General features: G+C 50.7%; 4 protein-coding genes across 4 annotated transcripts; 2 read left to right on the top strand and 2 right to left on the bottom strand.

The window, feature by feature from the left end:
* Window positions 1-3,888: 3,888 nt before the first annotated feature.
* BCR38DRAFT_425464 (uncharacterized protein) lies at window positions 3,889-6,316 on the bottom strand. Its single transcript, XM_040859720.1, has 5 exons — window positions 5,802-6,316; window positions 5,373-5,449; window positions 4,796-5,305; window positions 4,271-4,678; window positions 3,889-4,210 (listed from the first exon to the last, which is right to left on the bottom strand). The coding sequence occupies exons 1-4, from the start codon at window positions 6,108-6,110 to the stop codon at window positions 4,285-4,287; spliced, it is 1,290 nt and encodes a 429-aa protein (XP_040717615.1). The 5' UTR covers window positions 6,111-6,316; the 3' UTR covers window positions 3,889-4,210; window positions 4,271-4,284.
* Window positions 6,317-7,538: 1,222 nt separating this feature from the next.
* BCR38DRAFT_337594 (phosphatidylinositol-glycan biosynthesis class S protein) lies at window positions 7,539-9,275 on the bottom strand (the record flags this gene model as incomplete). Its single annotated transcript, XM_040855546.1, has 2 exons — window positions 7,539-8,915; window positions 8,994-9,275. The coding sequence occupies 2 exons, from the start codon at window positions 9,273-9,275 to the stop codon at window positions 7,539-7,541; spliced, it is 1,659 nt and encodes a 552-aa protein (XP_040717614.1).
* A 1,439-nt stretch (window positions 9,276-10,714) lies between these two features.
* BCR38DRAFT_337164 (AMP-binding enzyme) lies at window positions 10,715-12,666 on the top strand (the record flags this gene model as incomplete). Its single annotated transcript, XM_040855517.1, has 2 exons — window positions 10,715-11,485; window positions 11,539-12,666. The coding sequence occupies 2 exons, from the start codon at window positions 10,715-10,717 to the stop codon at window positions 12,664-12,666; spliced, it is 1,899 nt and encodes a 632-aa protein (XP_040717613.1).
* Window positions 12,667-13,169: 503 nt separating this feature from the next.
* On the top strand, window positions 13,170-13,682 carry BCR38DRAFT_407013 (uncharacterized protein; the record flags this gene model as incomplete). Its single annotated transcript, XM_040858123.1, has 2 exons — window positions 13,170-13,505; window positions 13,584-13,682. The coding sequence occupies 2 exons, from the start codon at window positions 13,170-13,172 to the stop codon at window positions 13,680-13,682; spliced, it is 435 nt and encodes a 144-aa protein (XP_040717612.1).
* Between the last annotated feature and the right edge of the window lie 332 nt (window positions 13,683-14,014).

Genomic DNA, 14,014 nt, shown 5'->3' with positions numbered 1-14,014 from the left:
TTCAATAAAGGAAACTAGAAACCAGAGTATCAACTACACTCTTTGTGGCTACCAGCGTTGATTTGCAGTCCGATTGGTCTATGTATATTTGGCTATGCTCTGCAATATCAACTCTCGTAGCACATTCTTGGTCTAGGCCATATTTTGTTGACATTAGGATCCGTACAAGTCGGCTCCCACTCCCCTGAAGTGTCCTCCCAGCGTGGGAATTCAATTATAGTAGGATCTAACCATCTATCATAGGTGAATCACCCCAATAACCGTCAATTGCTTGTCCGAATGCTTCACGAAGAACATCGAGGAGACAGCCATCGTGATCAACGCCTTCCGTGTCGGTTCCGGCTTCTTCATTGCATTTTCCATCAACCCATGGGTAGCCAAGGTTGGATTATCGTCCACGAACAACCCGACCCCAACCATTCTAGAGCCCTGGTTAGTATTTTGGTTGTCTTAGAGTTGCCAAGCCCATAGTGGCTATTTTGAGTATTTTGGCAGTGCGAGAGGTCCCCACCATCCCTATGGGACCCTCTATAGGACTTATTATCAGTTCGAAAATCTCTACAAGATATTGGTGTTCTTCTAGCGCTTAATCCGCTGTCCTTATACTACAGAAAGTCTGAACGCCCTACAACGCCGACCTCGGTGGCATCAACGTCTCGCCAGACCTCGCCTAAGGCTACCCTAGTACCCCGGGAGCCCCAAGAGTACCATTTTTAGCTTCCTGGGTTATGCCACACACTATGAAATTCGTACAGAGTCGACTTAACAGGCCAGTTGGATATTCTTCTTAGGGCTCTGATGGCTGATCCGGCTATAGAAAATAACTGGCTGCATGAGTTGGACGAGGCTACAAAGGAAAACATAGCCAGCTCTACCAAGAGGTTTCCAGGGGATGACGCCGGCGAGTTTAGCGATAGCTTCATTTCTTGGCAGTAATAACCAGCCCTAAAAACACCAACCACAGCAAACCTAGATTAGTTGACTGGTTGTCCAATCACACGGCCATTTTGCTTACTAATTGGATAACCAACCAACTTAGGGGGGATGGTCGGTTGGTTGGGTTTATCTGACCCTTGTACAGCATTCCCATCGCATCCGTGATGTGAATATCCGTTCAGGGTAACTGGAATTTCTCCGTCGCTACACAGGAATTCATTAACTTCGTTATACATCCGGTGGGCTCGAGTGGTTGACTTGTCGTTTGTTGCGACATATATCGTAATCCTTAGCCTCTCGCCCACGGTTCGCTCACGCCAACCCAGAGTCTAATGACGCTCTATGAACTGGAAGAAGCTCGGGTCGACGGACCGTAGCGTCGGAGGCAGTGCGTCCAGTGAGGAAAACAAGTCGTGCTGCCTGAGAGAACATCAGAACGTCCCAAATAGCGCAGTTTCTGCCATCTTTCAATGGGGCAGATGCTTTGAGGTGTAAGAAAATGCTTGTCTGCTTCAGGAGTCCCTGGTGTATCGATCTTGTTACGGAGATGCTCGACGCATAGATTGCAGCGGGAGGACGACTATTCGTCATTTCCTTCCCCGTCAGTCAGGAGGGCGAGATGAATGCGGTGGAAGCCAGGTCGACGAAGCAATGAAACAAGATGATTATACTCGTCGCACGGCGCGTCGACTACGTGGCAGTTCAGTCCCGTGTTGTACTTGTGCATATCGAAGACAATTCCTCCACCTGACGATTCCGTGCTTTCCGAGTTCGCGTATCACGATGCAGAACCGCGCCACTTTTCTTATCTGTCTAGTCAAACCACGGGAAGGCGTGATACGCCGCATCTGCGGGTGCCGTGTTTGGCCAGCCGCGGGGAATAGGATGATAGAGGCCATAGGTGATAACGCGGATCATGGTTGTTTCGTACTGTGGCACATAGAAAAATCCATGTACTAGGGGGTGCGGTAGTGGGTGATGGTGACCCTTCTTAGATTTGGGAATCGTTCCCAGCTCTACCGCAAGGCCTGAGTATCGGCGTTGGACGCGAGCACCTACTACCTATAGAATAAAAGATTCTCGTATTTACACCACACGAGAATGAGTGGTTCCAGTTGCTTCCTCTGTCGGTCCCTAGCAACGTAGTCTTATGACCTGCCAATGTAGGCATCAGCAGGGTTATCTTGCTCCATCCGCAGATATGCTCTGGTTTCGGTTTCACCTAACATTCAACTGCCAATCACCCCCTGCTTCAGTGAAGTCATAACGTCTTTCAAGGTTGGATTGGTATATAAGCAACCATCTTCACCTTAGTACTGTCAACTTCTTGGTTATATTATGATGGCTCAGACACGCAAAGCACTATTCATGTGAACTCGGAGCGCATGTTCATCTCACTCTAGTGAAATATTACAGATACGATGTCTTCTACCAATGCTGACTTTCGACCAACTCCTCCACCAGCGAGCTGACCACTTTGAGAGCGTTTCCCAAGGCCCGCCAAGGAACGACCGACTATAAACCCATGACCGGTGTTAAGCTGGACCAATTTGTCAAAGGGGCGGCTAGGACACTGATAGAGGGTGATTTAAATCCGGTATTGAGCCCAAGTCTCATCATACATGCGCTTTTGTGCAAAAAAGTACGAACGCACAGCTCTATGATGTAGAAGTTTGATATGGAAATAAAACTTCACGGCGCAGAAGCAAGACTATGTCGTGGGCGTATGCGCGCCAACCGACTTGGACTACCTCGTGACCATATTCGGGTTCATCAGGCTTGGATACACCCTTTCCCTTTATCACCCCGTCAATCTCCCAGCGCAGTAAAGACCCTGCTAGACCAACAAAATTCCAATACACTATTATATTCTCCTTACCATCAATCCTTGAAGATAAACTATTTTTGCCTCAATTACTTGCACTGCCATCCCATCCTCTCACGAAGGGTCTACAATAGTCCCCGCCACTCTTTACTGCCCTCATTCAACCAAGACTCCATCGATGTCTTTCAAGAGCCTACCCACACCGGCATACTCCACAGTTCCGGCTCGACCTCCCTCCCCAAACCAACACCTCAGACGCCCTGATCTTCTTCACGGCCCCCTTCTCACACTAGTTCGGCCTGCTATCCTACATGCAAACCCTGCACGCCTGAAAGACCATCTACGCCATGAGCGGCCGCGTACCGCGGCCTTCAGGCCCGTGAAGCCGGAGATTGTATGGAAGGTGCGCTCATGTTGTTAGCTGAGAGCAGGGACGGGGTGGAGGCATGAGTGGTGTGAGGTTTCTGAGTAGTGCGGGGAGCCAGCTGCCAGATGAGGTGGGGAATTCGTTGACAGTGGAGGTGGAGACCGAGGAGGAAACCGGCGTTGACGCAAGGCAGCGTCTGACCGACAGATACTCGCAATTATCAAGTCACATCAGGAGCAGGAATTCACATGAAAGTCGCCATGAAGAAATCTGCAGTGTTGTAGTGAGTCCTTCAGCTGACAGAAACAAATATCAACCAGAACACCTTGTTTCCTGGGTGCACACATACTGGCAGCAAAAGTTCGGCTGGGGCAATGCCGATTTTGGGGCCGGTAAGGGATGCTTGTACTTGGGGAGAATTGGGATGCTGAGAGGCTTAGTAGATAGTCTATAACCTCGTTAACACCTGGCCCTCTTCACGGGAGAGAGACTTGCTCCCCGCACTTCAGGAAACGGGACTTCACCCTGACGTGTTTACATGGGAAAATGGCTTCGTTGGCTTGAAGCAAGCATGGACAACACTTATACGAATCCAAGCAGGAAGTTTCTTGAGTCTGGTTGAGATAGCCTGAGGACCGGCGAGCTTGTCTTTGAGAACGGGGTTAGTGAAGCGGCGAGCCCGGCACCGAGAGCCGCTGAGAGAGATGTGGATGGAGGCTCCATCAAATAACTTGTTAAAGTCTGGAAAGATAATTGGGAGTTCGATTAAATTACAGTTCATTTCCTGTCAGGCATTGCTTAGATAGTATTTCACTGCTAACCAATTACGGATGATGTCGACTAAAATGATAATACACGCACCACTAACAAACACCATTGATTCCCAACCTTTGGAATATGTCAGCATACAGAGTTCCAAAAAGATGGTGCCCAGGTTTGAAAAGCTATTTTTCTCCTTCCTAGAACTGATGGACGCGGCTGTCGAAACTGACAGGCAGAAGTTTTCGCCTAATTCAATCATGACTCGCCATCAGTTTTGAGCACTTCGGTCAAACTTAACGCCACAACTTCCACCGACGGACCTCGAACAAGAACGGTCAGAATTTGTCTATCATCTCATAAAGCGCAGAAATGATTCATACCTCTCAGGTGACCCCTAAAACGGACACCCACCCATCCCCTTTGCCTTCATCCTCTTACAATCTGTCCCCATTTCTTCCTTGCCCCTCCCCATCCGATTCTTTGGTCCCAGATCCCAAAAGTTGAAACCTTGGGACAAGTAATGCTCTGGCTCATCACCAGGCAGCTTCCCACCGGCAATCCATATCGCCCAACCCTCGGGACCCCATCGTTTCCAGAAGGTTGGCTTCACGTAGTAGGGAAAGTTCCCATAGGAATATTCCGTCTGCAGACGACCGTCTGGATTGGGCGAACTGGCGTGTCTGGTTACCGGGATCAAGCGAGGCAATGACAGATGGCGGAGGAAGAAGCGCCTGATGGCTAGAGAGGTGTAAACTAAGGCCGTGGCGCCGATGCCCGGCTCAGGGAGCCTGTTTTAGTGTCAGCACGAGGCACGGTCCGTCCCGCAGCGGGCCATTCTGGTTGGCAAACATGGATGGAGCATGTTCGCTTGAAGAATCAACAAACCAGGGTAGGACCTGACTTACATAAACGCCTCCCTTGCCCGATCGCCCAGCAACACATGTACACATTCATGTGCAAACCTCTGCGCAAACCACGGCAGCCAGTACGTAAGCATAGGAACCAGGGTTACAGCCGGCTCATGGCTAACCGCACTCGGCTTAAATGCCACAACCTCGTACGCCTTAGCCCAACGCGATATATCCTCGGCGAAATCCAGTCCATCCCTCCACTCGCCCGCCTTGCTGAGAAACCCCTCATATTGGATCCCCATAGCGTCGCCGATGTTCTTCCAGAAGTTACCGTAGGCGCAGCGTTCCATATCGTTCATGTGTCGCCACTCATACAGCCTAACGAAGCGCTCAGGCTCCGTGATAAATACAGAGAGCGTGTACAGCAAGTCAGCATTGGAGATGCAACCGCTGGATATGTACTTGGCGTGCAAGAAGTTCATGCGCGAGATGGCTGATATTGCGCGTTCTGAGTTGGGAGGGTTGGAAAGGAACTCGCCAATTATTACACCTGTATCTTCGTATCTAGATCGAGGTCACCAATTAGACTGATGAGGTAGGAGACAAAAGAAAAGACTAAAGAAAAATCAACCTCTTAATGCTGGCGATAGGATCAGTCAGATTCCGAGTGGCCAAGAGGAGACTGCTGATGGTCTCAACGCCGTATGTCTACCGAGACTTGTCAGTTTCAGTTGCCACTTCAACTTGTTCGCTCTTTTCTGCCTTTAACTTATCATCGCCCTAAATCACATCTCTTGTCTCTTACTCCTCGCAGATAGGACATCGTCTTCATCGTCCATTTCTGGTCTTCACATGCCCCACTTCAACTTGTTCGCTCTTTTCTGCCTTTAACTTATCATCGCCCTAAATCACATCTCTTGTCTCTTACTCCTCGCAGATAGGACATCGTCTTCATCGTCCATTTCTGGTCTTCACGTGCCCTCTTCATCCACACACCCAATACACACCCAAACCCTGAACCCTTTTCTCAACATACATCCCCTTCAGAAGAGTCACGTACCTTAAACAGCCCAAACTGCGCACTCGCCATCGTCATATACGGGAATTCGTACATCGACAAATCCGAGATTATCATCTGCGCATCCGTCGTCGTCATGCGCGCCAAGCTGGCCCGGTCGGGGTACCCATACTTCCTGCGCATAGCCTTTTCACGGCGGAAGCGTAGCGCCTGACACAGGAGCAGGTAGCCTAAGACAGTGGGGACAATGTAGGACGTCCATGCTGACGGCAGCCTGTCGAGAGAGGCTTGCATGCGGGCGGGGAGCTGGGAAGGGAAGGCAGATGCAAGAGTGACTGTAAAATTGGACATGATGGAGATGTTATTAGAATAAACCAGGAGATAGGCAGTCGTTGGGACCGGCGAGGTGAGATGAAAAGCGGTGAAGATTGTATAAGATCGAACAGAGGTATCGTACAGAGGAAAAAGAGTCTTCTGTAGCGGATGTCGTTGGTTGCATCAGGCTCTGGACATCAACAACCACCAAGTATGAGAACGAGTTGTGTATCAAATCAAGGATGATTAGATACAAGATTGCCACAATAAATTCCCGAGGGCCTTATAGACTAAACCAGCTCCGCCGATACCGCGGCACACCTACTACGGTATCAGGCCAAAGTTTTCACCCCCTTGACAAGTACCAGTGGACCACTGCCAAGGTAACGCTATACTGATTCTTACCCATTCTTACCTAGCCTATTCATACTAACGAAAAGGTACTTCCACCTCTGATTCCAACTTGCTGTTAACGCGTCCTAATTATCGCGTATGTAGCAACTACAATAGGGACTAAACACCTTACAGAAGCAGATCGCTAACGAATTCGAACCCTCCATTTCGACGGTGGTAAATCGAAAGCCGAAATTCAAACTACTACAACGTTTTCTTTTAATCTGATTAAGACAGCTGTTAAGGTCGCTTCAAGCCAGGTAGCTAAGAGTTGGCTCGTGCCTAGGTGGAGCACGGTACAAACACACAATTGAAAACTTACCCATGATACCATAGTAGGGACAGGCCGCCGCTCGTGTGCGGAGAAGGATGAGGAATTCTGGGAGCACCCCAGCAACGTGCAGTCACAGGGAGCACAGATCCACTTGGGCGGCGACGCGAGCTTTGTGGACTCCGAAACGGAGATCACGGAAGTCTTCTTGCAAGACTGGGCAAGGTCGTGGGGGACTGCAGAACGTAGTAAAGCCTGCTTATGAAAGTAATAAATGAAACAGTGAATTCTCTAGAGTAAATCCGTTCATAGATCGAGGTTTAGTAGAAGGTGCCTTCGGTCCAGGCTATACCATGCCGCGACTTCCGGCAAATGACCCGGGGAGTTCGGCTATGGCGGGGAGTTGTCACAGGCCATACAACAAACTTTGAATGGGCTGGTTGATGAGCATTCCCCAGTAGGTTGGTTGGTTTCATGGCTTTTGGGTACGTAAGCTTACAACCCCGCCAGGTTAGATTCTTTAGCGCTATGGAAGCCAACCACTGACTGATCAGATTGGGGAACACGCCTATCACTATGATCATATTACAAATTGATGACGATCTCAAAAGTGTCACATTAAATTCCAGAAATTTCACAATGCCAAGCGCCGATTAGCTGAGAAGAATCGCGACTTGCCGAAGGCACACACCTCAAAAGGTTGAGAAATATCTGATTTGGTGGCAACATCACGATGTTCGTTATAACAGCACGGTGAAGATGGTAGAAAGTTCAAAACTCATTGCACGCACAAATCGTATCTAAGCCGGCCCGTCCTTTTGCCTTCGCCTCTTCCGCCAGGCCTTCAGCTCATTCAACAAACCCATAACCAGCGGGACACCAACGGGCCCCAGCAGCGGTAAATAGACAGCAACTTTGTGCTCGTCGGGGAAATAAAGCTGCCCAACCATACTCTTTTCGAAGAAAGCCCTCTCTGCCTCGGCCTCAGCAATGCGTGCATGCTCAAGACTGTCCGAACCGCCCAAAGTGGAGCAAGCCATTTGAAGATGCTGCATTGACTTGGCGACTCCATCCGCAACGCTTGACGGAATTGAGATGCTGGGCAGTGCTAGCGATAGGCGTGCCAGTGAGCCTAGGGAGGATGAGGCACGGAGAAGCAGATCGGCTGATCTCATGCGATTCAAGGTTGAGAGGCGCATTGGTAGCGAGCCGGACTGCGGGGTACCGAGGAGGGAAAGTAGGTGGGACGTGAAGGTCAAGACTGTCTGCTTTAAGGTCTCTGATGAAACGTGGGGGCCGGATGGGGGCAAGAGAAGATAGACACTACCCCATTGCGGGATCAGCCACGATCGGGAGATATCTGCTGCTTCCGATTCCGAGACCGCGCCAATGGTCTGGTTCCCTATGTACACTACAAAGTTGACTGTCGGTGCTCCGCCGATTGACGGCGACAGCGGCCACTCAGCTGCATTGATAAAGGACGATAAATCTTCCTTGCTTAGCACTTGAGATTGGACCCCGGGCGTAGCATACAGCTGGACCTGGGTATCAATGGTGAAGTTATGTATCGGACTCAGCATGTCCAACATTGGCCTCATGTACTCATCGATGGCGGACTCAATATCCCAACTGCTTGGCTCAGGGCCATTGGTGAAAAGGGAGAACGTCAAATGGTACGTCCTTGAGTATTTCATCGACCGTGTCATCTGTTTCGATAGAGTTTCCGCCACCTCTGGGGAGATCCCCTTTGGTCGATGTTCCGAGGGAATCGACGAAGTTTCCAACAAATATGATATCACGTTCTGTTCCTCAGCAAAGGTCGATCGAAGCTGCGCGGCGAGGTACGTTGCAAGACCAGACGACGAGGATGTCTGCGTAGGTATCGAATTGGGTGGATAAGCAACGTCTAGGATTGGTAAGTGAGGATGCAGCGACGACGAGGCGCTATGAATGGAATCTCCAGGAGTAATTCGTATGGTCAACGCGACGTCTGAGCCTGTCTTTGCGGTCTTGGTGGGGTCGGCGTTAGCGGCGAGCTGGAGTCGCAGATGGTGGCCCGAGAAGTCGTTCAGATCATCAAGGGCATGTTGGGTCAGGCGAAGGAGATTCTGAGCCTCATGCTCTTGTAGGGGACTGGCGTCCAACGCGATGCGTAATGGGAAGGCAGGTCGACAAGCCTACCATAGTGACGTACGTTAGCACATTATACCAAAATGCATCGAGTCGCTGAATACTTGAAAGTGGCTTGGAAGTACCTTGCCATCAGCCCAATCCAGCATTTCGCTGAGGGGCAATTCCGCCCTGTAAATCGAAGTGGTCTTCCACCATATCGGCAATCCCAAAGCCAGCACGATGGCCCAGAATGAGAAAATGACCCATGTTCGTCTGCGCGTGTCTGCAGGCTTCTCAGGGGGGGGCTCCTTTGGTCCTGTTGCTGCCGCTGCTGGCAACGAGCTGTCGGCAGTTTCGTTGATTAATGAGGCGGTCTTCCTGGACGTCAAGTCCGCAGTGCCACCATTCTCGACTGCGGTGGACATGGCGAACTTGATAAGAGACAGGATTACCCTGAATCAGTGCTCTGTTCTATGAAGGCCAACTTTCCAAGTCGCTGTTGATTAGCTGCACGTGACGATAAGGTGCTGCTGTAGAATTCCAAATTGTGGGATCGACTGTTGACAGCGATGACAGCGATATCCCTGCACCCGCAACTTCCGCCCAAACATGGCCAGCTTCAAATAGCATTGGAAAGTTCTCAAGCAAGTCACCTCGCCCATGTTTGGTGCATGTGTTCATAGAATGCTGCTTGACATGTCAAGGTTTCTCAAATTATACCAAGTGCAAGGTGACTTCCACACGGAGAGAGCGCGCCCACCACATTCCATATGGTGATTGAGGTTTGCGCTCAAGCTGTAATCCTTGCTCCTGTTCTCCTTCATTGGATTTTATGCACGGAGAGATATATGCCTTTTCAGCCAGTACCCGCGCCGACAGTTCATACCCAGATGACTGGCAATTGCAGTTTGCCTTGTGCAAACTGTCGGGTGGTCGGCTTCGGGCTGTTTCCACATGGGCTCGCTTGCTTTGATCCGCAATTCTAATGGCCAGACAATGCATCCCTGCCTGCCGTCGCTGCTGCGAGCCGAGGCACGGAATCTACGGAGACTTCTCAGCTCCATCTAATATCGAACGGCGGCCCGCCCAACTCCTACCTTATCTTCAATTTACTGCAGTGTCTGCATGGTCTGGTAAGGAGACGAGGATAGGAGGGGCCAATAAAACAGCACACACATTCCCGACTGCACATTCCCGATTGCATCTTGTTCCTCGGCATCTCTGGCAATCCAGACAAATGTTTTCCCAAGCGGAACAAGCCTAGCAACCTGGCATCACATGGTCGTTGTCGTCCCATCGCCTTTTGATACGCCATCTCATTCGCATTCGCGATGTGGCACCATCACGCAGCGAATAGCCCAACGTTGTGATCATGCCGGACCACTACCTGTACTCGACACCAGGGCACCCACCTCTTGGCCCAACTCCACTGCCGCTATGCTGCCATGCCATTCATGCTGATCGCCGATACATGGGGACTGCAGGGACCGCGTATTTGGGAGCAGGCCCACCCATCATCGTCATGTTGGGGCGAGTAACTTCACCTCGGTCCTGCGCTGCGAACCTGCCCCTGCTCGTGGTTGCGAGTCAGCGACATCGTGCTATGTCCAGCTTAGTAGGTGGAAGGAGGTAATCTTTTTTATTTTATATCGCATCCATTGTGGCTCTGTACTTGTCGCGCTTCCGCTGAATCCTTACATTTTCCTTGCTCACTTGGCACTGGTCGAAAATGTTTTGTGGCGCATATTGATTTTCGACACCACTGATAACGCAGCATGCCCGGTATGTACTCATGGCCCGCCTGCCGGGTCCTGACTTCAGCACATTGTGCCGTCTGTATTGGAAGAGTAACGCTAATTGACTCATGTCGCTCTTCACAGTACCTCTCACTCTCGCCCTGCCTGCGGCGGCGGCTGGCCTCGCGTACTTGAATGCGAAGTCGGCCTTCTGGTATGACTGGACCTTATTCCGAGGCGTCGTCCCAGCTTTTGCAACGAACAAATGGCGCGAGTATATCGACAAGGCCAATGCCTTCTACAAGCTCGAGACGAGGGCGAAGAGTGGTGCGTCGGCCGACAGGATCTTCCTCATGTACGAAGATAACACTTGGACCTATGCGCAATCGTACGACACAGCACTGAGATACGGCAATTGGCTGAAGAGGAGGTATAACTTGAAAAAGGGCGACGTCGTAGCCATAGACATGATGAACTCGGATCATTTTGTCCTGCTCTGCTTTGGGCTGTGGTCCATTGGCGTCAAGCCCGCCTTTATCAATTACAACCTTACCGGGAAGGCATTAACGCACTGCATAGAAGCCGCCAAAGCCGTGCTTATGTTGGTCGACCCCCAGGTACAGCACAACGTCGACGACAGTACTCGCGCAACACTAGGCGATCTCCAAATCGATATTCTGACAGCTGATCTTATTGCGGAAATTCTCTCGACCGATCCGGTACGCGCACCAGACTCGGATCGGAGTGGTGACTTGGGTAGAGATATGGCCGTCCTCATCTATACATCGGGCACAACCGGTTTACCAAAGGCCGCCATTGTATCATGGAGCAAGTTGACATTGGCTGGCACATTTGTAGGGGGCTGGCTAGGAACAAAACCGTCAGATATCTTCTACACAGTGAGTCCAGCAAGTATAACAGCGCCAGGGGGCAAAATTGACCAAGCAAACAGTGCATGCCGATATACCACAGTTCAGCTACTGTCATGGGGTTATCACACGTCCTCGAATCGGGCTCTACTTTCGCCATTGGTAGGAAATTCTCCACCAAAACATTCTGGAAGGAAGCCCGGGCGTTCAAAGCGACCCAAATTCAATACGTCGGCGAGACATGTCGATACCTGCTCGCTGCGCCACCCCAAATTGATCCCGCCACCGGTGAAAACTTGGACAAAAAGCACAATATCCGCTTGGCCTTTGGTAACGGCCTGCGACCCGATGTTTGGGAGAGATTCCGCGAACGGTTTGGCATCGAAAATATTTCCGAATTCTACGGCGCAACAGAAGGATTCCTCGCGACTTGGAACACGTCAAAGAACGACCACACTATCGGAGCCATCGGCCGCAATGGCTGGCTGTATGCCATACTGATGAAGCAGCGCATGGCCATCATAGATGTTGATCATGACACGGACAAGCCCATACGTGATCCCAAGACAGGGCTTGGCCGCCAAGTACCACGTGGCCAAGTTGGCGAACTGATGTTTATGCTCCCTGACGACATGGACAAAGACTTCCAGGGATACTACAACAATAAGGAGGCAACAAATAGCAAAATCGTGCGTGACTTGCTGAGAAAGGGCGACGGCTATTTCCGCTCTGGTGACTTGGTGAGCTGGGACAACGAGGGCCGCATGTACTTCCACGATCGCATTGGTGACACGTTCCGCTGGAAGAGCGAAAATGTGGCCACAACCGAAGTCTCACAGACGATAGGTATGCATCCTTCCGTCCAGGAAGCGAACGTGTACGGTGTGGAACTGCCCAATCACGACGGGCGGGCTGGTTGTGCTGCGCTCGCATTGCAGGTGGAGCCCGATGAGAAGGTCATGCAGAGCATCGCGGAGCATGCGAAAAAGGCCCTGCCTAAGTACGCGGTGCCGATCTTCTTGCGGGTTGTCAAGGATATGAGCACCCAGACGACGGGGACAAATAAGCAACAAAAGCATCAGCTCAGGGCTCAGGGGGTGGACCCCGCCAAGATTGGAAATGATGATATATACTGGTTGAAGGGAGATACGTACGTGAAATTCGGACCTAGGGATTGGGACAGCTTGAATGGCGGGAGGGTGAAGCTGTAAGAATAAGGTTCAAGCAAGGGAGGGTGCTGTAAATATCGGGGTGTGCACGGTACATATGCAGAAGCTTGGTGTTTACTGACGAGGACATGAGTGATAGGTGGTTTGCTGAGATGATGAATACCCGTGATTATCAATTATACTGCGATGCTTACAATCCGTATTTGAACTGCATTATTGACTTGAATTGCCTCGTTGCTGTCGTTTGCTCGGTAGCTTGACGGGATTTAATTTATCCTTGAAGTATCAGATGTGGGGCTCACACGAGGGCCTACCTCTACGCTTATGTGCCGATGATGTCAACATGAGTATATATATTCATTGAAGTTCATTGTAGATCGAAGTATATAATAATGTCAACATTTCTCAAATGCGCCTCGTTAGGCAGATACATCCCTGGTGTGCATAACCTGCGGTCTTGTCGCTCTGGCTTTCATTTTCTCCATCGACACTCAATGGGGATTTTACAGCAGTAGCAAATGTCTCCGACGCCTGCTAGTTAAAACATGGCAATACCACTACCAAGTCCCCAGGATGATCAGCAAATGGTATGTCTAGTCGAGGGACTAAGTCCAGAAACGGTCAAAATGCTTGGATCGCACATCGGGATCCATCCAGCATCCTTTGTGGAACTTGAACGAGTTAGTATCCCCAACAACCGGCCTTTTAGGCAAAGCGATGCGGTGCTTCTTTCCGGTTTCCTAAGCCATCTTGCTCACTTCACATTGAGGTGCTTTGAGCCGTGTTTCGTTGACATGCGGTATTGGAATTTCGCATGTGCCGCAACAGAACCGGACGCCATACAGGGCCCCCGCGGCTCCGGGGAGGGTTTCTCTCTGTCGGTATGGCGTGCAGTAAATGTTCTATTTGGTGGAGAGAGAAGAGTAACAAAGGATTGGGATTGCGCATATATTTTCCAGGTAAGACAAACAAACCCGCTAGCAAAAGATGCAGGCGTAGTGCTGTACGACCCCCTTATCATCACAATCCGCACCAAGAAGCCCATCGGTCCCCTGTAAGCTACCACATCCCCATACCAAGGCGGCTATCTTAACGTTATCCCCTAAATTGACCAACTAGCCGTCGACAAGGTTTCCCTCAGAATCTCCATAGGTGATGACATAGCATTCTACATACCGAATCATTCGCGCCTCCTATCTAGTGACGCGCAGGGCGCAGAACCAGTGAGAATATTCGCCCGCAGTTCGTGGCAACTCACTACTGGGCAACCATGAGATTCACCGGCGCAACCTTCTCATCACTCCAGTGGCAGCTCTCCCGGCAGTGGGGCGTACAGGGCTTATCCGTGGCCGAGGTAGAGCGGGAGTAGAGCAACGTGAAGCTATGGGGG

The sequence above is a fragment of the Pseudomassariella vexata genome, assembly GCF_002105095.1.
Source record: "Pseudomassariella vexata strain CBS 129021 chromosome Unknown BCR38scaffold_4, whole genome shotgun sequence".
Taxonomy (NCBI): Eukaryota; Fungi; Ascomycota; class Sordariomycetes; order Amphisphaeriales; family Pseudomassariaceae; genus Pseudomassariella; species Pseudomassariella vexata.
The sequence above is the reverse complement of the archived record's forward strand: the minus strand, read 5'-3'. Positions and strand labels throughout refer to the sequence as shown.